General features: G+C 40.3%; 1 protein-coding gene across 1 annotated transcript in view; it reads right to left on the bottom strand.

The window, feature by feature from the left end:
- NMU (neuromedin U) overlaps positions 1-23590 on the bottom strand; it is a gene marked incomplete at its 5' end in the record, with an annotated part of 40161 nt that extends 16571 nt beyond the window's left edge. Inside the window, 7 exons of the mRNA XM_084625756.1 lie at positions 1134-1208; positions 3172-3222; positions 3327-3356; positions 4227-4286; positions 4390-4440; positions 13349-13407; positions 23017-23590. Of these exons, the coding sequence (XP_084481882.1) occupies positions 1134-1208; positions 3172-3222; positions 3327-3356; positions 4227-4286; positions 4390-4440; positions 13349-13407; positions 23017-23590 (900 nt within the window). The remainder of the gene's footprint in view (positions 1-1133; positions 1209-3171; positions 3223-3326; positions 3357-4226; positions 4287-4389; positions 4441-13348; positions 13408-23016) is intronic.
- Positions 23591-27713: the final 4123 nt, after the last annotated feature.

Here is a 27713-nt window from a genome sequence, read left to right as displayed (position 1 = left end):
TGATGTGGTGATGCACCTTGGAAAAAATGCTATGATCAGAAACACTTAAATAGGATGTTTTCAGAAAGAAGTAATGAAACCACACAATGTAGGAGTGCAAGTGTGACACTGAGCAAGAAAGGATTACACATGAGCAGGCTAAATGACCCAAATGATACCTTTAAAGATATATTAGAAAAGTAATATAAATGGTAATTAGGTCCATTCCTTATAAATAGCTAACGAAGCCATGTCAGATAGACTAGAGCTTTGAAATGCAGTCTTGTATTGTTAGTGATCTTATTTGTCTGTGGTTACCTATATCTTGTTAGAGGTTAACATTGTAACGGATGGTTCCTGTTTGTTACTGTATTCTATTGATTCAGAGATTAAAAGGGAATATTAACATTTAGAAGAAACTTGGGTGTAATAATGGTCTATATTTCTCTTTGAAGTTTGTAGTAAACTCCATATGAACTGCTTATGCTGACGAATGCACCTAATTATCTGTGTATACATCAGAAATAGGAGATTTTACTTCAAATGCCTGCTGTCAAGAGGCTATCGATAGCCTGCCAGAGATCTATAAAAGAACTCTAAGGCCTCAATCCTGTATCTCAGATCTGCTTAAGCTTGGTCAGGGGAAGTTTGAGTTGCAAGACTGAGGTCTCCAGCTCCAGTCTAGATTACCCTGCCAATTCTCATGAAAGAATTTGAATTCTATATATGGACCACCTATTTGGACTATAACCTGATGAACTGATTCTGGAAAGAACCTTTTGCAGCTCAGCAGCTCACCATCTTTATTATGAAACGGACCTAGTGGGTAATGTGTCCAATCCCTTGGGATTGGTAGAACTTTATATATGATGGACAAGATTTTCAGTAATCCTCATCATATTTGACTTGGCTTTGTGGGTGGGAACCCAAGGCTGGATTGTTTTAAGGGAACTGTATTTCTGGCTTTGGGGTAACCAGAGATGTATTGTAGAAGCTGTTTTGTTGCTGCCTCAATGAATCTAATTATTAGAATAACCACCATTTTTGGGGATCGTCTGCCCCTTCTTTGCAGTTTGACTTGACTGAGCATTCTCAGTGTGGCCCCCCCAGGCACCAACGGTCACAGCAAACATACATAGTTTAAAGTTACATACGTCTGCTTTGTATCTCTTCAATCTTCTCTCATGAAGTTGGGGAACAAGTTGCAGCAAAGGATGCAGGACAGACGACTGAGAGGACATGAACACAGACACATGAGCAACAATGAAATCCTGGTCTTGTGATGCAAAGAATGTCTCTTACTATACTACTGGATTATGGACAAAACATGCAAAACAAAGGACTGAAGATGTTAACTGATAACTTTTTGGGTACTCTGAATTTATACCTGGAAAGATACAGCTTGTTTAGTCTAGGAATACACTTCCTAGAGCACTGAAGTGAAACTTCTCTACTGTGTTCATTAGAGGTTAGTCTGTATATTGTTTTGTCAGGAGCAAGTCCCAGTTCTGATTTCGATCAGCCTTTGTGAGTGCACTGCTAGCTCTGTGATTTTAATATAATGAACTGTGCAGAGAACATTTTTGGGAAGCTTTCATTCTCCGTTTCTGATTACTACTGTTTCTAAGACTATCTGCTATTGTAATAGCTTCAAATTTCCTGGCACTCAAAGTTAATTTTTCTTTAAAATAGTTTGAATCACAGAAATAAAAGTGATGTTGTTCTATTAAAAAGTAATTTCTAGTAGTGTTTCTGCCAGGCTAGATATGTATTTGAAGTAAAATCGGCCGGTTGTCCTCTTGGCTTCGGGAAAGACAAACTAAGGCCCAGACTCTGCAATTCACATGCTCAGGCACACTGATGTGCTTGCACTGAACCCTGTTGAACTCAGTGGGGCTCCATGCAGTGAATCAAAGGATCAAGGCCTCAATATGGATTATTTATTACATAAGGAGTAACCTGTTCCAAGAAATAAATCAAACTATAATTACCTGCATTCATTCAACTAATTTTTAAGACCAAATTGATCCCCTTGTTTAAACAAGAAAACATGGTTCACAACATGGAAAAACAGTGCATATCGGATTACTTTTATACAAAGTGCAACAAAAAAAGAGGTCATTTGTTACAATAGTAATTTAATCAAAGTTACAGCAGAGTTAATAGGCAAAATGACAGTCATTTTCCTACATTTGTAGGGTACAGAAACAGAGCAGGTGCATAAAGAAAATAGCATTTCATGCAGTAGAAAAAGTGTCAAACCTAAACAGCAAATAAAGTCCCAAAGCAGCTAGCAAAGTGCTATCACTAAACTAAGCTGCATTGGGTCTATGGATGATAACCAGGAAACATATTGACTATAGCTTTAACACTCTTTCACTGGAGGGTTAGAAAATAACTTGTACTGTGATCTAGCAATGATGTAGTATATTCCCAGTGGGAACATATAGAGCAAGACAACAGTGAACATAAACATGACAGAATGATTACCAAAAAGTGAAAAGTCTGAATATTACACTCAAAACGCAGTGCTGCACAATGAAAGAGCATGGTTGCACATAGAAAAGAAATATCTGTTATGTCTGCACTTTAAAAGCAAGAGCTGATCAAAATGTAGTCTCTGAGTGATGAGAAATTTTTAAATATCAAACATTAGGATATTTGATTTATTCTATTTTTTGTTTACTGTGAAATCCAAAAATCTTAATTAGGCAAAATATAAGATTCTAAAATGCTTCATTAGATATATTTAATAGTTGTCAACATTTAAGACCACCCCCTCAATTAGTATAAATCAGCATAGCTCCATTGACTTTGGTGAAACAACACCAGTCAACGCTACCTGAGGATCAGGCACATGAGATCTTAATTTCAACATGTAATTATATTAGATATGCTGTTTATAAAATACCAGAAATGAACATGGTTTTAGTTTTTCTAGGATAAACAAGTGTCTTGTGGCACCCTTCCTAGATTTTTGAAGTTACAATGTTCAGACAGGCACCATTCCCTGGATATTCCTTAATTTTGTTTAAATGTACAATATTAAGGATATTGTGTCATAAAAAAACTCCACAAATTATTAACTTGATCTCCAGCTGGAGAGACTACCAAGACTACTGCTAAGAGGAATACTGTCTTGTTTTTAAGTACAAGCACACACGTACTCACAAAGAGGGTGGCGAAACTTACCATGATGTCTGAATTGCCTGAGTCATGAGTCTTAGAATAATGAAATAAGAACTGTTCAGAAAAAATTAGAAGTGGGATTTTACTACAGGACAGGTTAATAGTTACGGTTTTCTTGACAATATAAGTGTGACCTAAAATATGTATGACAATCTTACCCTTTTGGTGTTGTCTTTTTCCTCTAAACCCTGTGGGAACAATAATTGGTATATATGCTTTAATTTCTAAAACAAGCCAAGGTCAGTTTTAGTAACATTAAATATCTTGGTTCTTTCTTGGAACATTTTACTCTTCTGATAATTTGACAATCCAAGAAATATTATGTGGTTAACTGCTGCTTTCAAAAACTGTATTGTATACTGATTTCCACCAGAAAACTTGACTAAATAAATCCTTTTTAGTCATTAAATACATTTCTTTACAATCATTAACATGCTACTACTGGGCCACTTTCTTCTTTCCTCTATTCAGAATAGGAGAACTTTATTGCTTTGACACTAATAGACTTAAAGGAGTTCATGTTTTAATGACTCAGCAAGGTGTGAGGCCTCATTCTCCAGTAAAAGTAAAGTACCAATGCAGGGAGGACAGGAGACTCCCCTCCCAGGTAACTTAAGGAAACTAGTTAATTCCTACACTGGAGGCTGTGTAGTTACTCTAACCAATAAGCTACAAAAACTCCATACACTGTATATTCCAAGCGGAGAGAGATTGGACCAAGCCCTATGTTTGGGAAACAAAGCTAATCAAATGGTCCAAAGCTAATCAGTCTTCCAGATGGATTCAGTGGGCTTTGGATGAGGTCCATAAGGCATTGCAGAGTGAAGGAGATATGGATTTATACTATTCCTCCAGGAACTGAGCAGCACCGTAACTATACAACATGGAGCTGGAGGCTGTGGCAAGCTAGTAACCATGGTTATCCAAGGACTGCCCAGCTCAGAAAGCTGGGGATAATTACTGTTTGCATAGATCCTCAATTTATTCTAAAGTTTCAAGCAGCTAGTATACTGAAAATCATGATTCAGAAATGTAAAATAGTTTTAAATTTGTACTACCTGAGGTTTCTGTAGAAATCCCATGACCATAAAGCAAAGTTCTTCCAGTGCACTGGATGCCTATTGAAAAGGAAATGTGAACTCAGACACCAGATTGCCTATTTAATGGCACTTGAAAAACAATGATAAATAGTTAAAATAATAGCGCTTTAACTAGTCTCACCTCAGGATGAGGATCTATGATGGACAGATAAGCAGAACATGCACCATCGATCTGTAAAAATTGAGATGTTAATCTTAGAAAGTCAGACAGAACAGTAAACAGACAAAATATATACATTTTCAAATAACGTTCGGTGTACCAAAAGGTATGATAGGATTATCAAAATAGGTGGTTTGTATATGCTTTGCATGCTATCTGAAGCATAAACCTGGGTTATTTTCTCTCTCTTTCACCCATGTTCCCTGCATGTAAATATATTTTTATTCAAGTAAAAACCTTGACTGAACAACTGAGATTTGCACATGCCCAATGTCAGTAACCACATGGTCATATTTCTGCACCCCTCATCCTTTCTCACTTTTCCGACTTCCTACCATCTGTCACCTTCACTGACAGTTATATCTTAAAAGCTAATTGTAAACTCTTTGGGCAGGGGTTGTGATATCTCTTCTGAAGCAGCTGGAACATTTTGGGATTCCAGACTCTAAATAAAATAACGCCATGCAGGAGGTACATAGGCCATGGCTCCCCAAGAGTGCCCTTGAGACTGAATTTCAGCTTTCCTAGGAATTTACACGGCTGGCCTTACCATGAGGCGAACTGAGGCGGCTGCCTCAGGTTCCAGACTGTGAGGTGGGCACCACTAGGACCCAGAGTGTAGAAAATTGTGTCTGCTGCTGGTGCGTATGTATTCTCTCCACTCTAGATGCACAGAGATGGTGGAGTGCTGTGCTGGAGGAAGGAGGGCACAAGAGACATAACAGGCAGGCAGGAGAAAGGGTAAGAGGGAATAACAGAAAGCAGCAGCAGCTGCAGGGAGAGAGAGGAGGAGCCTCTTATGTACCTCTCTAGCACCCCCAGGAGCCTGGACTGATTATCCCCAGCTTCCCAGGGAGCTTCCTGTTTCCTGCTGCTTCCCTGAACCCACTTGAGGAGAACAGGCTTGAGGAGAACTACAACTGAAGTAGTAGGAGCCAGTTAGGCCCTTAAGATGCTAATCTCTTCCCTCACTCAGGCCCTGCTACCAGCCTGCTTATTTGTCCCCTTCAATTGAGTGTTGAGAGCCACTCTAGCTGGCACAGAACAGGAGTCATGAGTGAAAGAAAAAAAAGCCCCTCTGAGGCAGCATTCAGAAAAAGAACGCAAAGGAAGCTTTTCTATCTAAGCAGGAAGGAACTCTCCTGAGATACACAGACACAAATGTTCACAGTGAGCCTTCCGGCCCCAGTGAGGATGTGAGTGGTGAGGAGATGCCTGATCTTCCAGTTAATCAGAGTGCAGGTGACCTGGCAGCTATTGCAACATCCATATCTCCATCTGAAATGGATGTAACCATGCACATTCCTGAAGAAAAAGTGTAGATCAGAGAAGAGTGTGATGGAGGCGCAAGAAACAGCTGCTGCTGAGGTTAGTTCCTTAAGTCTAGATGATCCAGGACTGTGGACCCACTTGAGCACTAGCCTGAGGGACTTCCTTGTACTGCCTGGGCCACAGCAAGTGAAAAACTTCATGTTCCCCAAAGACAATGGAAACAGAAGTTTCCATCCGACACATTATTGGCGTGAAGTCCCCAATGGTGACAAAGTGGAGAGGCCATGGCTTATGTACTCAAACACAGAATGCTGCATACTGTTTTTGTTGCAAACTCTGACAATCTAATGTTCCAGCCACATTGGGTTCTACAGGAACAAAGGACTGGAAAAATCTGGCTAGAAATCTGGCATGCCATGAGAAAGCAGCAAATCACCGGAGAGCATTCATTAGGTGGAAAGAGCTTGAGATGAGACTAAGGTTAAAGGCCACCATAGATGATCAGCATCAAGAGAAGATTGCATCAGAGTCTCTTTACAGGCAAAATGTTCAGAAAAGGCTCATTGCCATTGTGAGAATGCTTTCTACCCAAAACCTAGCATTGCATGGCACTTCAGATCAGCTGTATGTGCCAAACAATGGAAACTTCCTTAAAATTTTGGTGCTGATGGCTAAGTTTGATGCTGTACTCCAGGAGCATCTAAGAAGAGTCACCACCCAAGAAATGTACACACACGTCTACCTTGGAAAAACAATTCAAAATGAGATCATACAGTTACTGGCAACAAAAGTCAAAGAAAAGGAGTACTTGTGGCACCTTAGAGACTAACAAATTTATTTGAGCATAAGCTTTCGTGAGCTACAGCTCACTTCATCAGATGCACAAATAAATTTGTTAGTCTCTAAGGTGCCACAACTACTCCTTTTCTTTTTGCGAATACAGACTAACATGGCTGCTACTCTGAAAAAAGTCAAAGAGAAGATTGTGGCAAGTCGGCAAGATATTACTCTGTTATTCTGGACTGCACACCTGACATCAGCCATACGGAACAAATGACTTTAATGGTGCATTTTGTAACAACCACAGAACCTAGTGAAAATGTCCCTGCAATGGTGACTGTCAGAAAGCATTTTCTACAATTTATTGGCATTGATGATACTACTGCTTCTTAAAAAGCTGGAAGATATGGGAATTGAGATCGCTGACATGAGAAGTCAGAGCTACAATAATGGTGCTGACATGAAAGGAAAGAAGAGAGGAGTGCAGACACGGATTCGAGTTAAACCCTCGAGCTTTTTTTGTCCCATGCAGTTCTCATTCATTGAACTTGGTGGTCAGTGATGCAGTATCAGCTTCTAGTGAGGCTGCTGAATTTTTTAATGTAATTCAAAGCATCTATGTATTTTTCTCATCAATGGCAAATTTTGAAGCAACATCTGGGAACATCCTCTCTGAAACTGAAACCACTGAGTGCCACATGATGGGAAAGTCGAGTGGAGGCGATAAAGCCTATTAAACACCAAATTGGGAAGATAGATGATGCCATAGTAGCCATTATGGAGGATAATGCTATGACAGGAACTGTTCGTGGAACAGTGGCAGAGGGAAATGGAATCCCCAGAAACATACATCACTTCTAATTTCTGTGTGGCTTAGTGTTGTGGCATGACATACTGTTTGAAATAAATGTTCTAAGCAAGAGACTCCAAGGTGTTGACCTTGATATATCTGGAGCAATGGAACAACTTGACAAAGCAAAGTCATACAGTCTTACCGGTCAGATGAGGGATTTCAAAACGTTCTGAAGAGTGCACAGAAGTTGGCAGAGGAACTTCACACTGAAGTTATTTTCCCACCCATTCAAGAATACAAGAGTCACCAAAGAAGAAGACATTTTGATTAAGAGGCAAGGGATAATCCCATAAGAGACCCCAAACAACAATTCAAAGTTGAATTCTTTAACCAGGTGCTAGATTGTGCAATACAGTCAGCTGAACGTTTCATGCAGCTTAAGGAACACAGCAGTATATTTGGGATGTTGTATGATATTCCAGGTATAGTGAGGAGTTTTGAGGAAGACCTACACCAGCCATGCAGGGCACTAGAGACAGTGTTGACAAATGATGACATGCGCAATATTGATGCGAGTGATTTAGGAGATGAACGAAAGCCCTTTCAAGATATATTCCAGAACAGCCTTTGGAGTTGATCCTGCTGAAATGTATGTGAACAAATAAGATGACCACCCTCTTTCCAAATGCTTTTATTCCTCTGCGCATACTTCTAACACTTCCTGTAACCGTTGCCAGTGGAGAACGCAGCTTCTCCAAGCTGAAGTTAATAAAAACACATCTATGCTCCACAGTGACACAGGAGAGGCTGGTCGGCCTTGCAACCATCTCAACAGAGCATGAGCTGGCCCAGACTGTGGACCTTCAGCAGGAAGCAGTTCAAATCTTTGCAACCAAAAAGGCACGGAAAGCACCACTTTGATTACTCAAACAGATAGAAATGCCAGTGTTTTCTATGCAGACAAGAAAAGTTACATTTGCTGTTCAGGCATTTGAAAGTTAAGTGTTACTTAAAATTTTTGAACAAGGCATTTTAAGTTGTTAGTTCTCCTTTATTGGGGTAGGTAGCAGAGCAGTACCATGAGAGGAGAAGAACAGGACGAAGGCATAATTGAGAACTTTCAAAGTTTTGGCCCAAGCAAGGGGACATGGGGGCGTCATTTGAGCTCCCCAACTCAGATGCCAAAATTTTGTGGGCCAGCCCTGGGGATTTACAATATGTATATCTCACTGGAGCTATGGTGTGTATGCCACCCCTTCTGTGAGACACTAAGGACCCTCAACACCTCACAGGGTTGGTTTAAAGGGGATGCCATATATATATTAAAAATTTCATTGCCAATGTGAGATATATTCCAAGGAAGTTGAACTCAGACCAAAGGGCCCTGCTGGAGGTGTGACTGATTGTGGACTGTGGACCACCTACATAACATACAACACCAGTGACAGGAATAGACACTTATTGATCAGTTCTCTAGTAATCCAGGAGAGAGAGAGAGAGAGTGAAGAAAGGGAAATAGGGGACTCAAAGGCATATGAATTCAAGTAATTAATATTTTCAGTGAAGAAAGTTCAAGAGTACAGTACACTCCCATTTATCCAAATGGCCTGGGACACATCCAAAACTTTCAGATAACCAGTGTGACAAAGTTCCTGCTCTGCCTTGGTGGGTCTTGCGCTTAATGGTGGATTTGCTCGCCTTGGAGCTTCACGGCAGCTCTCAGCGTGGCCGTTTTTCTGAATTCACAGTCCAGGTCGACTCCTTCTGTGTCTGACCAGGAGTTGGGAGGATTTGGGGGGAACCCGGGCCCACCCTCTTCTCCGAGTTCCAGCCCAGGGCCCTGTGGAATACAGCTGTCTAGAGTGCCTCCTGGAACAGCTGTGCGACAGCTACAATTCCCTGGGCTACTTCCCCATGGCCTCCTCCCAACACCTTCTTTATTCTCACCATAGGACCTTCCTCCTGGTGTCTGATAATGCTTGTACACCTCAGTCCGCGTTCTCACTCTCAGCTCCTAGTGCCTCTTGCTCCCAGCTCCTCACACGCACACCACAAACTGAAGTGAGCTCCTTTTTAAAACCCAGGTACCCTGATTAGCCTGCCTTAATTGATTCTAGCAGCTTCTTGATTGGCTGCAGGTGTTCTAATCGGCCTGTCTTAATTGTCTCCAGAAGGTTCCTGATTGTTCTGGAACCTTCCCTGTTACCTTACCCAGGGAAAAGGGACCTACTTAACCTGGGGCTAATATATCTGCCTTCTATTACTCTCCTATAGCCATCTAGCTCGAACCTGTCACACCAGGTACTTGGATAAATTATGGAAGTGCTATTCTGAGCTGCAGTTTTGCTGATACAATCATATGGGGAATGAAGGGAGTAATGCTGCTGTTCGCTTAATACTTCTGCTTTAGATCCAGCACAGATCTTTTTCTTTTTGACATGGTCCTGCCAATATGCTGTTGCTGGTGAAACAGGATTACATTTCAGTAACTGCTCAGAACCACTATACAAATATAAAGCTGTTGATTAGCACTAAGTGATTAGATAAAGCAGGTGATTAATATAGGGCAACATGGGGGACAGAATGTGGCTTCAGATAACTAGGATTTTCAGATAAAAGGGATTCAGATAACTGGAATTATACCGCATTTTATAATGAAAAAGGAAGGGTTACCAAAGCCCAGAATGCAGGACCACAATATACTACTGTAGGGAAATTAAAAAAAAAAAAAGAGGAGGTTTAACTTTCCATGACAGTGTAAAATTTGTGTCACTTGCAATGTACGGTAGCATGTCATACATATTTTCCATAAAATATTCCATATTTTTAGTCCAGATGACAAATATCTTTTGCAATCACTCTCTCAATCATGCATTATGTTCCAGGGAAGTGGTTTTCAAAAAAGACTGGACAATACAATAAGTTCTATAATAAATATCAGAGATAAAGAACTCCAAACGCTACTACTTGGCAAGCACAAGTTACAAAAGAAGATACAAATAATGTTGGTTCAGGTGCCTTAGGAGAAGCTTTTCTGCTCAGAAATTAATCATATGAAAAAAACATTAGGAGAGATTGAGGGGAAGCTAGTAGCTCACCAGGCTCCCTTTCCAAATAGCCTTTAATGTTAAAATGTCTCCCCGACCCCCTTTTGCTGAATCTCCATGACTCTGGGAATACTAACAGATTATTAAATTTTGCTACTGTGGGCCTAGTGTTGAAAATGTATAGGTGTAAAGCAGAAGTGGATAAAATAGACCAATTCAAAAATCATATTTTGGGATCCCAGGCTTTGAGCCTGATTCCCACCCAGCGCAATACCTTCCTGCTGCTGGAGGTCTCTGTTAGAGGGTTATTGTAATTCATGAACACTAAGCAAGATAAGAGGTAGGCCATCTTGGCCTCAGTGGAGAGCAACACTGAGAATCTGTCAGCCAAAATCTACTTTTAAATGGTTGAGTTGAGAAGAATCTCTAGACTCAGAGACTGCTAAAAATCAAGAACTCACATTAAAAAAAACCTATAATTTTTATTTTTACGGATTTATCTCCTCACTACCTTCCTCCTCTTTTCTACATCAGAGGGGTGTTATGATGATTAAAAATTGTGAAGTACTTAGATACTGTATTAATGTAGGACATACAGGTGTGTGTGTGAGAGAGAGAAAGAGACAGACAGTACAAGTGCATTAAATTCCCCAGCAACTACGTTGTGAGATTCTGGCTCATGTAGACATACTAAGATAGCTTTAATCTAGCTATCTTGGGTCCTGGAGTAGCAAAGCTTCAGCAGCACATGCTTCAGCATAGGCTAACCATGCAAGTAATTACCTAGGGTTCAGAGTGGGCGTATATAGACCATACTGAAGTATGTGCTGCCCCAGCTTCGCTGCTTGGTACTAAAGCTATCTAGATTAAAGATGGTTTGAATACATCTCTATGAGCTGCACTCACACCCCATTATTGCAGTTAAGACCAGGGACGGCTCTAGCAATTTTGCCACCACAAGCAGTCGCTGCCGAATTGCCACCGCGGGACACGAAGTGCCGCCCCATTCTAATTGCCGCCCCAAGCACCTGCTTGGAAAGCTGGTGCCTGGAGCCGGCCCTGGTTAAGACATAGCCTAAGAGTAAGACCTGACAAGTATTCTGTTATTCTGGGGATGCTATCTCTCAAGTGATCTGCTAGTAAGAATTAAAAGGAACCAAATGGAACTGCTCATTCTCATAACCTAGACGACTACCGTGATTTGGAGGATCCTACTACCAGGAGATGACTGTATCTCTTTTATTAGTTTGCAGTCTTGCCATATATAATCCAATCCCACATTAACTCTGCTGTAAAACACACAGTTTTTGTAATTGATTGTTATATCATTTTATGCAGAGTTAATCATATTATGGACTGATCCTGCATCCACTGAGATCAATGGGAATTTTGCCTTTGTCTTCAATGAGAGCAGAAGCAAGCCTTTTGTTATAACATGTCTAATTGCAGGGATGTATAAAACAATGTCGTCTAAGTTTCTGATTTTTCATCTAAACCCCTAAGTGGTTTGGGGCCCATTTTCCTGAGAGATTGTCCATCAACTCATATGATCAGTATCACAATGGCTGTAATTGGTGCGGGTGTTTGCACTAATACTCCTGAGTTTAAAAGGGAGCAGAGGTTGGCAGCAAGGCATTCCCTGGGAGGGGTCTTTGACTCAGGAACTTCCTCTATCCCTATCCCTTTGGTCCACCAGAGCCCAGATTTGTTAACTTTCTAAGAAAAATTGTGCATTACTCTTTAGGTTTAAGCTTGCAAGAAAGTATATGGCTGCTGTTGTTTTATTAGTACTGTGTGCACATCCTTTTAGAAGAAATGTCTTGAACTTTCAATAGTAAGTTTACTGCGCATATATAAGGATTTTATAAAATATGCATTATATATATTATATATAATATAAAATGCATCCTCTTCCTATGATCAGTCTCCTGTTTTCTAACAGCATAAGGATGTGACAGATGTGAGTGTATGCATATCCTGAGGTAAAGCCCTTCTAAGTGTTATATGTCAATGTTTTGTCCATATCACAAGGAAGAGAACAATGCTCTCAAGCCACCTAACACACATGTAATATTGTAATCAAAATACTTGCACATAAATCAAAAAACTCAGAACTGAGAATACAAGATGCTATAACATCAGTCAGCACCCAAAATGTTAAAATATATAATTGAAGAGTACATAATCCAATATCAAGTGAACCAAAATGTTAGGATGTGATTCAGTAAGTGTTTTAGTACTGTATACTGTACCTCTGAAGTAATAGCTTTTGCTGTAACAATCACTACATTGTATGTATTCTACATTATTATACATATTTTCTCTGTGGCCCATAAATATGCCTAATCATTGCCAGTTAAATGAAAGCTTGCCTACCACTGCCAAGTCTAGCTCTGCACGAGCCAACATAATTTCCTCCTTGCTCTAACAACTTCCCAACTCCCAGCCTAATGATCATTTGGGTATTTGGGTTAAGACAAAATATTTAGTATTCAGCAATCTGAAAAGAGTGGTTGCATCCCATCCCCAAAATCAATATAGAAGGGTACAATCTATGTAGAAGAGGTAGAAAGGGATGGAGGAAGGACTCCACCAGTATGTCAGAAATATTTTCAGTGCAAGATTGGTACATGTGAGAGCAGTAGGAAGAACACTTTTCAATGCACTCCAATCTGAAACTACTCTGCTTATGATCAGAGATGACTTGATTAGTTCTTGTACTTCAGTGTTTCCTTCTTTGGGGGGAAGCCTGTGCAAAGGATGTGGAATGCCAAAAAATAAGTCTCTATGATTGAGGATGTCAGGAAACAACCGCAGCTCTCAAACTCCAGCCATGTAGCAGGGGTCATATGGAGTATATGGCCCCGTGTGAGGATGGGCTCTATGATAATGCATCAGTGGTGTTCTGATCTTTTATACCTGCCCCTTTATACAATAAATTAGCAAGAATCATCCACAACTGTCAAACTGTAGCAGAATATTATTAAAACACCTGGTTGATCCAACACTTGAAGATATTGCTACTTACTTCATTCCACAGCTGCAAATCTTGTTCTGCCTGTAGTTCTTGAGATGGCACTGGTACACCTGGAAACAGAAAGAGTGGATACCACAGAACAAAGACTATAATTATTCTATTTGTAATGATTTTTCTCATATATATATATATAGTATCTCATATATATATAGTTTTATATAGTATGTCAAGTAGTCTGATGAAGTTGCTTTCTTCATTGGAGCAGAGAGTTTATTTTGCCATTCACAATACAGCTTCAGAGTAACTTCCTTGAAGAAAATGGACTTACACAAAGGTGGAAGGTGTACATACATTTTAGCTATTCTAGGTCAGATTTCACATTATTTACACTGCTTATGTAACTAACAGCAGATTTTGACCCTCCATATGTAAAAGTTGTGGAAGTTATTCTATTTCCATCAACATTCATGCTGATGTAACTCTGTGTTCAGGCTGGAAACATTGTCTAGCAGTCCCAGACAACTAAAATCCCAGTCTAAATAAAACCATTCCAGTTCCTCCAAATCTATCGAGTCCCATAGCTCTCCAAGAGCTCGTCTCACTCTCACTATTTTCATTCTTTGATGAATGTACTAACTACAGCTCTGACTTGTTAATTTATTGCATATTACACTAAACATATGTAATATTTTATATGTTCACATGTGAAATATTTTATGTGTATTTTGTTGAGTGGTACAGATAGCATTTGATTTTTTGACTTTTTGAAGGTGGCATTTTTGACAAGATAAAAATGTTGTGTATCAGCTTTGCATTCTCTCTCTTTTGGGTCTATGCTATGTGGAAACGCTAAGATTGTTGTAAGATAATAAATGTCTGTTAATTATTAATTTATGTGACACTGGAAAGCTGGAGCCTTACAATTTACAGTTTGTTGGTGTATGCACTGAGGGTAATATTGTTGAATTGAAAAGGAGTTTCTCAGGGACCATATTAGTGTGTTGGGATGAGGGAGTATTGTGATGGTGATGGGCAAATGCCTGGAGTTTAGTTTTGAGTTGGGTGTGAATGTTGCCTTATGACTAGAGCTGGTTGGAAATTTCCATCAAAATGGTTTTTCATTGGAAAATGGAAATTTGTCAGAAGAAAAACATCACGCGGGAAAGGGTCAGTTCAGCTGAAACTTTTGTTGGGAAGGTTTCTCAGGTCCAGGATGGAATTTTTGATCTTAACTGCAAGAGGAGGGGAGAATGATCAACAGCCTAGTGGTTGCAGCACTGACCTGAGATATGGGACTCCTAAGTTCAACTCCCTGCACCAAATCAGACAGAACTTAATTGAATCTTTTCTTCCCAGGCAAGTGCCTCAACTACCTGGCTAGTCTGGGGTGGGTCTCTCTCAATTTCTCCTGTTGAAGCTGTTCCATTTTGTACAACTAGTTAAATATTAATTCAGCATGACGGATGCACTCCCCTCCAAATCAAGCAGCGCAGAGATCTGAATGTGCGTACCCCACATCCCAGGTGAGTGCTCTCATCACTCAGCTTTGGTTATTTGTCTCTCACACATGCCCTTTTCATGAAAACTTCAAAAGGGTCTCAGTTTCATCCCAATATGGAACAGGAAAATTTTTGAAATCTCAACCATTTTGGCAGGATAGGAAGCCATGTCCCGCCAGCCCTATTTACACCTTCCTTGCCTCTCAGTGTTTATGTTAGTGGCAGGAAATACACTGTAGCAACCTTAACTACAAATTAATGAATATTTTTGTGTTAAAATTCCCCAGTTTTCTTTTATGTTTTTAATTAATGTATCCAAACTTGGGTGATAGCTGGGGCTGGAGAAAGGACCTATTCGGAAAGTAAAGCTGGGGAGCAGATAATAATCTTTGCCGATGAGCAAGAGAAAACTTTCACTGATGCTCCAGCTGCTTCTGTATAATTCTCAAAGCTTTTTACATTAATCAACAGGAGCCTGGTAGCATGAAAAGCTTTGAGCACCAGGCAGGAAAGCTTGAGTATTGGTTAGAGTTTTCTCTGCCAGCAGTATAAACTTTTGAACAGAGCAAGTACAATTGTTTCACCAGCTCTGCAGTTTCCTTCTCCCTCCCCCTGGCCAGCTCTATTCCCAAGACTTTAGGATATATCGACAGTATAAACGCTACAGTGACACAGCTGCAGTTATGCCACTGTAGCATAGACACTTACCAGGGCGACAGAAGGATTTTTTCCAATTGCTATAGTAAATCCATCCCCTCGAGAGGCAGTAGCTATGTTGACAGAAGAATTCTTCCATTAACCTAGCAATTTCTACAACCAGGGCTCAGGTTGACTTACTGAGGTGTCTCAGGGTGTGCATTTTTTCACTCCCCTGAGTGACATAGCTAAGCTGACCTTCCTCCATCTCTATCCTCTGCTTTAAGCCCTAGACAGGCACTGTCTGCCCTACAGCCACCATCACTGCCCCCTCCACTGCCTCATCCAGTGTTCATCTTGTAACCTAGATGGACTTCATTGATATATATTGTATACAATTTTGCCATATAGGGATAAAATATCCATGTATAGAAATGACATGTCGAAAAATTAAGCACTTAAACCATGATTCAGGAAGGCATCCCTATTGAATTGCCTCATAAAGGCCACTTATGAGGCAATCCAATGATCAGGCTAACTTCATCCACTACATATTCAGTCTCTCTTCTTTCTGTTCTGCCATTTTCCTTGCTAAACTTTACTTCTCCAACTTAAGTCAATCTCACACCCACAATCTCAGCCACCTTTTTGCCATCTTTGACTCACTCCTCAAACCCTCCCCTTTTCCTGACTCCATTTTTCTCTCTGCACAAGATCTCACTGATTTCTCTCAAGAATAATTTGACAAAATAACACATGACTTCCCCTTCCACTCCTACAGCTTGTCTTCTTCTCCCATGTCACAGGTGCAGAAGTTTCCCATCTGCCCTCTTTCAGTAACCCATCTGTTTGTCTCAGTGCTTCCATCCTATCCCATCTCCTGATCTCCCTTGTGCCCTCTCTCATATCCTCTCTTATTCTTCTGCTTAACTTTCTCACTCTCCTCTGGCTTGCTCCCCACTAAAATATACACATGCTTTAATCTCTCCCATCCTAAAAAAACCTCACCCTTGACCCCATTTGCCTCTTCAACTACCACTCCATCATCCTTTCATGTCTAAGCTCATAAGCACTGTATACAACTGCTGTCTGGAGTTACTCTCCTCCAGTTCCATCCTAGACCCTGAAACCGCTCTTGCAAAAGTGACTAATGACCTTTTCGTAGCCAAAGCTCAGAATCGATACTCCATCCTCATCCTCCATGACCTACCAGCTTTCAATATTTCTCTTCTTGAAATCTTGTCCCCCGTTGGCTACTGTGACTCTGCCTTCTGCAAGTTCTCGTTACCTCTCTAATCAGTCCTTCAGCATGTCCTACAGAGGATCCTCCTCATCTTCCCTCAAACTTTCTGTGGGAGTTCCACAGGGCTCAGTTCTTGCCCCCTTTTCTTCTTCTTCTACACCTTATCTCTGGGTAATCTCATCTGCAAACACAAATTCAACTTCCATCTATATGCTGATGACTTACATATCTTCTTCTGTACTCCAGACCCGTCTTCTTCTGTCCAGCGGAGGTACTGGAACAATTTGTATAGTGGGGGTGCTGAGAGCCACTGAACCAAACTGTTATCCCTGTGTATGATGGAAACCACTTCAAACCACGGGGTGCGGCTTCCCCCCTAGTTCCAGCACTTATGCTATCCAAACCAAAATCTTGACTGTCTCTCTGTCATCTCCTCATGGATGTCAAGTTGTCAGGTCAAGCTCCAACATGGATAAAACATAACCCTTAGTCTTCCCCTAAGCCCCACCTGCTACCTCCTTTCTTGATCACTGTGGACAATACCAGCATCCTGCATGTCATTCTGATCCATAACCCAAGCATCATGTTTGATTTGGACTTCTTTCTAAGTCCTCATATCCAGGCTATGTCTAAGTTTTGCAAACTTTCTGCATAACATCTCTTTCCTAACCATCCACACAGCTAAAACTCTCATCTAGGTTTTCAGTCTCTAGTTTCAATTACTTCTGTCTGGCGTTGTCAGTCTTGCCCTGCTCATATCTGTTGAGAAAGCTGCTGCAAAGATCATTTTCCTAGCCTGTGTCACTTTGACCATCTCACCCCTTTCTTTGCATTCCCTCTTTATCACATCAAATGTAAGCTACTCATCTTCACTTTAAAGGCCCTTCATGGCCTATCCCCACTCTACCTATCATCTCTCATTCACTACTTAGCTGTTATTTCCAACTGAAATTGGCCCATGATACCATCCTCCATCAACCACTTGTTTTCAAACAAGTACCTTTGAACTTTCTCTGATGCTACCCCTCATGCTTGGAAGGTGCTCCACATAAATATCACGCAACTATTATTCTCCTTCATAACCCTTTTTAAAACTCTCCTTTGCCATGATGCCTACAAAAACTTAACAGGTCACTGATCTGCTGAGACAACTGCCTGTCATGCTGAGCAATATGGTCTCATTGTTTCCTTGTATTCCCCTGTTAGTCTGCATCCATCTGTTGTCTCTTATCCTATATTTAGATTGTAAACCCTTTTGGGCAGAAACAGCCTTTTCTGATTGTACAGTGCCTAGAATATGGGCTCCTGGTCCATGACTGAGCTCCTGGGCGCTATGATAATACAAACAAATAACAAACAATAACAAAATAATTTTAACCATGAGTTTAAAGTAACAGCATTGCCAGCTCCCATAATTTTATTGTGGGTCTCCTGATATTTGGAGTTTTTCATGAATGCACAGCTTCTGGAGGCATGTAATTAGGTAGGACTTTCATTTTTTTGTTAAATGAAAGCTAAAATTAAATTTCTAGCCCTCATACTTGCTGAGAAAAGCTTGAAAAAATGACCCACGTGCACACTAAAGACTTAAAAACCAGAAAACCCCAATTCTATGTCTTTTTAAAAATCACATTTTTTTAAACTAATCTACTGATTTTGGGAGTCCTGATACACAATTTTTAAAAGCTTGGGATTTGAAATACTGAGTTAAGCACATGCTTAAATGCTTTCCTGAACTGGGGCCTTAGTTTACAATCATAAATATGTAGGAATGTAGGTACAGTGGAGGATACTGAAGGGGTGGAAGTGTTTGGGATTAGAGAGCACTGGATGAGGGAGCAGCTGGCAACAGGGTTTCCCAAAGCGCGCAGAAAGTCCAGGAGAGAACCTGGTGGTGCACAGATGGTGGGATGGCAGAATATCTTCTGCAACCATTAGGAAGTTGGCAGAAGAGCAACATCATCCTGCAGACTCTCTAAAGTACAGGAGATCGAGAAGACAAGCTCAGCCAGTGAAACAGTGAATTATTTAACTGGCTGACCCGTGAGAAAGCCCTTATCCTCTAAGGAATGCTTTCTCCATTAGCTATATCTCTATTTCTCTACATCTGTACCTCAGCTCCATTACTGCAGAGTAATGTCAAACAATATAGTTAACAGGTTTCAGAGTAGCAGCCGTGTTAGTCTGTATTCGCAAAAAGAAAAGGAGTACTTGTGGCACCTTAGAGACTAACCAATTTATTTGAGCATAAGCTTTCGTGAGCTACAGCTCACTTCATTGGATGCATCCTTCATTTGATGCTTATGCTCAAATAAATTGTTTAGTCTCTAAGGTGCCACAAGTACTCCTTTTCTTTTTGCGAATATAGTTAACACTTTTGGTTTTTAGAGGACTGATTTTTAAAATAAGTCTATTTGGGAGATCTAATGACAAATGATGAATATGAAGTATGAAATCCTAGTGTTATAAGCATCTTGTTATTATAAAGCTTAGAACTATGCTAAATTTTAAAAAGGAGAGATTTGTAAAGGTTCAGAATAACTAATTTAATAATATAATTGTATAGTAAATGTAATTAGGATCTGCTGAGCAGATACTGTAAGCCTGGGGATGATTAATTTTTACAAAAAAAAAACACCTAAGGATTTAAATCTTGCTTTAACTGAAAATACAACACAGCCTTAGCAATGGGAAGGGTCAGTGATATCGCCATAATACCACAAGTCAGATTTTACATCCATAAGTGTAAAATAAGTAGTTAAAAGCAGCCAGCTCTAAATACTTTTCCTCTGCTCGGTATGTAGTGTATTTACCAGTCTCTTGAGACTTTTATTTGATTCTTGTCTACAATTATCCCGACCCTGGATCTAGTAATTCTGGTTAGCCTGAACCTGAACACCACAGATAAACAGCCCCTTTGCCCAAGCCCCATGAGCCCAAGTTAGCTGGGACGGGCCAGCCATAGGTGTCTAATTGCTGTGTAGACATATCCTGGGACTATTCACATGAACAAGGCTGGCAGGATTACAACATTGGCCCCTAAAGTTACCAATCCTCGATTCAGGAATTAAGTCTGTGGTTGGTTGTTTGGTTTTTTAAGTAAATAATTTGTTGCTTACTAATATAAAGTCCAAACATAAGGTTCTAAGCCTCTCCAGTGAGGAGTGCAGAAGCACCCAAAAAACCTAACTCTGTTCCATTCTGATTCCATTTCAATCTGAAATCATTGGGTTTTTAGGGTACTCGGCACTTTTCAGGGTGGGCCTGTCATTTCCAAAATAAAAATAAATATATTTTAAATATGTTATTCAGAATCTCAGTTTATGAACTAAAAGGATTCACATTTCAGTGTGTTAAGTTCTTCAAGTTGACATATACTGACTTTACAGTGTAAAAAAGATTAACTCTTTCAGCTATTTCACTAGTTTAGTAATATCAGATCAAGTCTATCAATATGAATAGAAGTTGATTAACTTTATGGTTTAAATTTACTCAGACTCCAGAATTAAAATGTTATAGAAACTTTAGTTAAGAGAAAATGAAATGTTGCCTTCTTGAGTGTCTTGTGAAAATAACTACTGTAGTGACAACATTGTATTGTATTGAATAATTAAAGGAATTTGATTTGGGGTGCACAAAAGATATCCATGGCATTCTACAATTTTACTCATGATGTTTGTTGAGAATGTCTTTGTATAATTATCACATGTATAACACTTGCCTTCTTACATTAGAGTAATATGGAGACAAAGAAGATGAAACACTAACAATATTGACAAGAAAAGGTACTTAAAGCCTTGCTTATTTTTATATTGGTACATTTTAAAATGACTCCACATGCTGTACACTATTAACTATTTAAGACTACTGTAGAATTTCATTTTACACATAGGATTCGCAGAAATTTAAACATCTCTCTACTCCACCTTAACAAGTTTATGCCTAATCAATGTCTAATGGCCACTGCATTATATACTTTGGTAATATGATTTATATTCATTTAAGGTTAAGGGGAATTTTGGCTGCACAAAACATAAGACTGTACCCTTTTTAGATTTAGAACATGATCCAACTGCCACTAAAATCAGTGGTGGTTTCCATTGATTTTAATAGGAGCTGAATCTGATCTTTATTCATTGCTACACATCATCAGATATTGGATTAATCAGTATGAATATATTTAGTTTCACAAGTATGTTCTCTTAAATTAAAAATAGGTACTATAGTTTTAAATCTGCACACAGTCTTCTTTAAGCAAAGGTTATTGGTTACCTCACTCTGTAATCATTATGGGCCTGATCCTGTGAGATGTTGAATGCATGCAACTCCCATGAGCTGAAATCATTGGGCACACACCAAGACGGGTCCCATCATCCTTTAGAGGGCAAGTAAATATCACTTTATTTCAAGTGGATCCTTTGAAAGGAAATAGTAGCATCAAAAACTTCAAAAGGAGTTTGGACACTCAAAAAATTCAGAGTTATGCCCAATATCTGTGTAGCTATACAATTTCAAAAAGAATTTACTTTTTCAAAAAAAGGGCCACACCAGAGTACTTAGTATGATTTAAACCTCCCTCCTTCCTGGTGCATTTAAATATCATAGACTCACAAATGAAAAGCAACGTTCAGATAAGCAGCACAAGCAAAGCAAAAATACTCATCGTGTGATGACTTATTGTGTGACATTCCTCCTCAATGAATACATAACTAACTACTTTGTAAGGCATCTGGAGATATGCAGAATAGAATTACTATAAAATACAAATTATATTATAACACCTTTATAAATGCATAATTTTCAGATTTAATGTCTTATGCCTTTCAAATGAAATGAGGCTGTAGAATAGTTGATTATTTTTTTCCTTTAAAATAAATTGTTTGAGAACACTGAACTCTTTTTTACTCAGAGTAGCAATAAAGAAAAAAATATTTCATGCCTTGTCATTTGCGTTTACGCCAAGTTTTTGGTTTAAAATAATATTAGTTTTAATAAATTAACTTTTCCATAGTTCTTTCTAAATTTGAACTTCATGCCTTTACAATCAAAATATATAAAATTGCAGACTTGGGTGTGTGAAAATTAACTAATAATCATGTGCAGTACTTGTTTTTGAAACTTTTCAAAATGATATATACAGGATTATTACACTATTCTTGCTTCACATGAATAAAAATGTATAAGCAGTAATATGAATAAGAAATTCCGCGAGGTTGCCACAGTGGTATCTATAACCTGCCCTGATGCGCTGAGGTACTGCGGTATGTATCTTGGTACGCAATATGGTTTGGAGTACTGTTCTGAAAGTAATGAGAGAGACTCAAACAAAACAGTGGCTAGCAATATTTACAGGACTTTGTGCCATTACAGAGCTCTTCTCTGTGATTGCCACATTATTTTCAAAGGCAAATGAAATGTCTGTGATGTCCCATAGTATGTAACAATCTGTTCTCCTTTCTAGAGTTGTTTTAAACCATCCTATAGAATTTAAAAAGTGAAGTACAGTATATAGAATTCTGAGGCATGATTCAATTAATCTAGAGAAAGGACATCATTCTCTATTAACTTCTATCACAGTTTAGAATTTATAGGATCCGATTGCTTTTATCCCTACCAAAATATTTCCTAGGGACTTCTTTATAAGGGTGTGCATGTCTGGGGGGTACCTCTGTATGTGCTTAAGGTAGCTGCCTGGACTCCCAATTTCGTTGCTCTTAAACTCAAGAGAAGGTTTTCTGTATTCAGTATCACTGCTCCCTCCATCCGCATGTTCAGAAACGGATGATTACCACAAACGTCTTATTTCTCTGCTAGGTTCAGTGCAAGGGTCGGTCCCAAGTCTCCCTTCCGCCCCATTACCTCTCCTGTGAGCTACAAACATAGATGAAGCACATACACTCGGTGGCTACACCAGATTAGGAGACTCCCACTCCGGAAGTCTTCCTACTGGACACCTTGCATCTTTTCAGGTAGCTGCATCCCTGAAGAAACGGTCTCAGGTACTTGGAGTGAGAGTTGGAGAGTCAGCGCCCCTGAACGCTTACACTAGCCCAAGCCTTGTATGCAGTGCAGTTGTAGCCCGGGAGGGGCTGGAAAGCTTGTCTCTTTCACCAACCAAAGCTGGTCCAATAAAAGGTTTCACCTCACCCACCCGTTCTCTCTCGCTCTCTCTCAGCCTAAGCCCCCCGAGAAAGAGAGGGACTCGCGGGGAACCCCCTGGAAGCCAGCACGCCGCCAAGGGGAGCAGAGAGGGGCGGGGATGGGGCTAGGAAGCGGCAGGACCCAGCAGCAGCTAGAGGCACCCCAGAGGGGCAGGCTCTGGGGGCTGGGCTGCTTCTCACCTTGGCAGGCGCACGTCCAGGAGGCGAGGACCAGGAAGAGCAATAGCAGGGGGGCTCCTGGCACGTTGCGGTGGCCCCCCGGCTGGTTCCTAAGGCGGGGCTGGCTGCCGCGGGAGGAGGCGGCGGCGCGGTGCTGAACAGGGGGCTGCCGCTGGCAAGCGCCTCTCCTGAGCATGGTGTCCGCCGAAGGGCGGCCCGGCTGGCCCCGAGTCTGCGCCGCGGAGCCCTTCCCGCCTCGCCCGCTGCTGCGTGTCTCGCTTCCCTCCCGCTCTGGAGTCGCCGAGCTGCGGAGCCCGCGGTCCCTTCCCAAACTTTTAAATCCCCCCGACACGTGGACTGCGTCATCCTGACTCCTGGCGAGCGCGTCATCCCCGCTCCCCCGCATCCACGCGGGTCCCAGGCCCGAGGAGCCCCACAGCTCCGCCGGGGCAGCTGGTGACTCAGCCCGGGCGCGGGGTCGTCCCCCCCCGAGCAGGGCGGGAGCGCAGGGCCCCTCGTAGCTCGGCCCGCTGCTGGCCGACTGGGAAGTGGAGAAGAAAAGCCCGTAGGTTCCACGGGCGGGGGCCACAGGCATGGCGGGATCAAGGCATAACCAACCCCCCCCCCCGTAAATTTCGAAAATCCTCTCTTTAACGGAATTTTTCCCCATGAAAAACAACCCCCAGCTGTGTTGGTGAAGGGTGGCACACAACGCCCTTCGCGTGCTCCGCTGTGCGAGCTCTGCCTGTTTTGTTGAGAGTCATTTGTATTTGGTTAAAATATTGTATGTCGCATTTGGAATTGGGTATTTTGGTTAAAAACGACTTACATTTTGAAGAAATAGGACCCTGCTAACCCGAAATAAGTGGGTTAGATTTGCACCCAAGTAACTAACCCTGTGAATGAAAATGAATGTAGTTAAGTGGGTTCCAGTTTCTGGGCAACCAAACCTTAAAACAACTTGGTGAGAGGTATGGAAAATAAGGGAAAATTCTGCTGTCAGATGCATCCTTTTATGTTATTTCTAAAGCACTCACCCCTGCAGTATCTAAGCTGACGCTTGCCTTTCATTCTCCCCTATAGCGAATGGGAAAGCAGCACGGTGGAGTTAAGATCTTTAGCCCCCCAGTTCAGGAAGCTACTTAAGCATGTGCCTAACTTTAAGTATTGTCTTCTGACCTGCCAAAATTTGTGGGAAAGGCACTTGCCCAAACATGTTTTTTTCCCCACACACCTGCACTTCTAAAACGACTAAAAGGGTTTATCTCAAGAATCACCTTTGAAAAGAGATCAGTGGTGGTGAATTTCATCTCTAAAGTGTGTGGTGCGGAAATGTTTTTAATTAGAGCAATGAAGAGGATGGAAGTTCTGGTTCATGAAAAAAGTTCAAGATTTTGAAATATGCCTTCATTCCAAACTGGAGGGAAAACAGAATTTTGAAATTCTCTGAAGAAAAAGTCCAGGATAGAAAATGTTTCAAGTTGATTAGAATGTTTTATTTAAATTTTGACTTTTTAAAAAAATTATATTGTATGTTATAATACAACATTTTTTTCTTCCAAATAAAAATTATGGTGAAATTGGACTGATTTTGTGAAGCATTTTGACTTCAGTGGAATATGGTTCTGTGACAGTTTCTCTGACCGACTCTAGTTCTAAGCAACTAAAAATAGATTTTCATAATGGAAACCATTCTAACAACTTAAATGAAAGCCATCACTCCTAGTGTTGCTAGAAAAATAAATATAATTAAAAATGATAGATGATTAAAAAGAACACTTGCAAAATGCAGTGTGTGTGGATTAAAATCACATAGATTCTGATCAGCAAGGTTTTTCCTGAAACTTCACCTCTTATCCTATATGCACTCTTATTTATTATCTGTGATGCTCATCCATCTTCTAGACTTCCAGTAGAACTTCAGGGTGAGATTTTCAAAAGCACTCACTGTTAACCTAACTCTGCTCCCATCAAAGTAAATGGGACTTTTAACCTGTGCACAGGGACATACAAGGAACTTTCCTTCTCCCCAGCTCTTGTATGCCGGGGAGTACAGGGGATGATCACCCTACGGGAACATGATGCTGGGAAGGGGAGAAGAGATGGCAAGGCTACAGCGCACAGCAAGGCTGATGCATCCTGGGCCACAATCTAAAGGATGAAACAAATTACTCACCTCACCATCTGCGTGCAAGGAGCAGCAGTGGAAAGATTGTGTTTCAGTGAGTTGCACCTTCTTGGGTGGCACAGCTTCACACTGTCCGCTACTCAGGGCAGTGTCTTCAAATCCACAATCTTGCCCTAAATTTCTGTAATTTTCCATCAGTCCTCCATACTTTATTTGTGAAATCTTGTTTGTTTCTATTGCAACATTGCATAATGCTTAAGCAATGACAGAATTATGGACAATATATATGAGCCAGGTTCCCTCAAAAAGAACGTACTACTATGTTTTATTGAGAAATTCTAACTGCTGAGTATTTGACAGGTGAGGAACAGTAGATGATGGAGTGAGGCTGCTTGATAAAAAGAGTTGGTTATTCTGTGAAACAAAGAGCCGATTATACCTGCAACAACAATTATATCCAGTGTCCAATCTTCGCCCTTAGTACCAGTCACTCTGCTCTACCTGTGGCAGATCAGGTATGTCACTAATTGTACTCTACCACCCCGAACAGCCTCACAAGCCATAAAACCTGTATTCTTTGATCAGTCTACCAACCACTGTATTAAAACAATACAAAATTCTCTGTCATAGCAGTCCTTTTCCTGTTCCCACTGGAGCCAATGAAAAAAGTTCCCACTGACTTCATTGGAAGCAGAATTGGGCCCAGTGTCAATAGAATACCAGTCATCAGAGCATTAAATTAAGTGAGTCTCTATTTTACATATCATATTACTATGTTTATCTCTGCTTAATGAAAACAGTTTGTTTTAAATCAATATAGATCATGACTGTGTTTCTGTCCTGGTTTCTGTTAAGAAGTCAGACTTGTCATTTTAAAGAGATTAGCCCAAATTAGTAGGCATCATCTCTGCAAAATATCTCCTTAATCTTTAATCTTGGTCCAAATTAATGAATCAGCGTCCTGCGGTTTGGCCAAAGGAAGGATTTAATTTACTGTGTATGTTGTTAATTAATTCACATGTTAAATATTGAAGGTACCATACAGAAATATATTAAAATATAAACAAATCTGGTGTTGAAATAGCTATGACTCTTCCAGACGTATTAAACAGTGCTACAAAATGTTTTAAGAAACCTTTTTCTTGACCTAAAGCTGGAATTAAACTCAATCTTTTGTTTGAAAAAGATCTTATTATTTGATAACTGAGTTTCATCTGATGTCTGTTTTAACATTATAGTCTAAACGCTTAAGAGCATATTAAATGAGATTTCTACAATAACAACAAAATTCTCCAGTAGGATGATCCACCCACTCATCTCTCCATTTCCTATGGATCTGCTGTAGAACCGATATGACTCTTCCTATGCCTAACACTTGATTTTGTGTGTTGCCTCCCAAATCTTCAATCCCAGCCCCAAGTTTGGTTAACAGTTGAATTCTATGTATGAGAAAGATCAATAATAATTAAACATGAAATCTTGTTTGTACACTGAAGTAATGCTGCTGTCCAAACAATTATCCTTCCTCCCTCACCCCCTTCTGAATCCTCATGAGGTGAATTCTTCCAGTATTTCTGGGAACAGAAAAATGTCAAAAGTTGATTACTCTCTCAGAAAAAGTTCTATCCACAAATTTTAGCCTATATAGTCTTACTAATTGTAAAGAGCATCAATGCATTATTGTTCTTTCCTGATGGCGGAGTAATGTGAACAGATTTGGGGGAAAGGATAGTCATTCTGGCCATGTCATCAGACAGCAAATACAATTAATAATGAAAAGGCATGTTCCCATTAGGCCAAATCTGAAGTTTGTACTGAGACAAAATTCCTACAGAAGTCAATGGGAGTTTTACAGAGTAAGCACAAACAACAAGGAGTCTTTGTGGCACTTTAGAGACTAACAAATTTATTTGGCCATAAGCTTTCGTGGGCTAAAACCCACTTTATCGGATGCATGGAGTGGAAAATACAGTAGGCAGGTATAAATACACAGCACATGAAAAGATGGGGGTTGCTTTACCAAGTGGGGGGGTCAGTGCTAACGAGCCAATTTAATTAAGGTGGAAGTGGCCTATTCTTAACAGTTGACAAGAACGGGTGAATACCAAGGGAGGAAAAATCACTTTTGTAGTGCTTTTGAGGCCAATGCAATCAAGGTGGCACATTTCAAACAGTTGACAAGAAGGTGTGAGTATAAGTAAGCCAAGCTGCACTCTGGGATTTTCAGTGTGCTGTAGCAGAGTTCACAAGGGATATTTACTGCATATCAAGTTTGTGTGCTGTAAATTCACACCTTGGCTTAAGCAGTAACTTGACATATAGAAAAAGCTCCAAGTACTTAGAAATTGGCCCTTAGTTTTCATAAAGCGTTCATAGTTTATGACAATTAACTTTGTCCTGAAAAACTGTAACAGTAACTTGCATAATTGCAAGTAATACAAACACCTTAATAGGAGGAGGAGAAAATATGGCATGCTGTATCTGTTCTTGTTTGCATTAATTGCTTGATGAAATTGATGTTACCCAGCTTGCAGGAATAAGGCACATCCTTATTAAAAGGATATTTCCAGTTTAGGATGTTTTGGAGTTC

Source organism: Lepidochelys olivacea, assembly GCF_965140295.1.
Source record: "Lepidochelys olivacea isolate rLepOli2 genome assembly, chromosome: 4".
In the NCBI taxonomy this organism is placed as follows: Eukaryota; Metazoa; Chordata; order Testudines; family Cheloniidae; genus Lepidochelys; species Lepidochelys olivacea.
The sequence above is the reverse complement of the archived record's forward strand: the minus strand, read 5'-3'. Positions and strand labels throughout refer to the sequence as shown.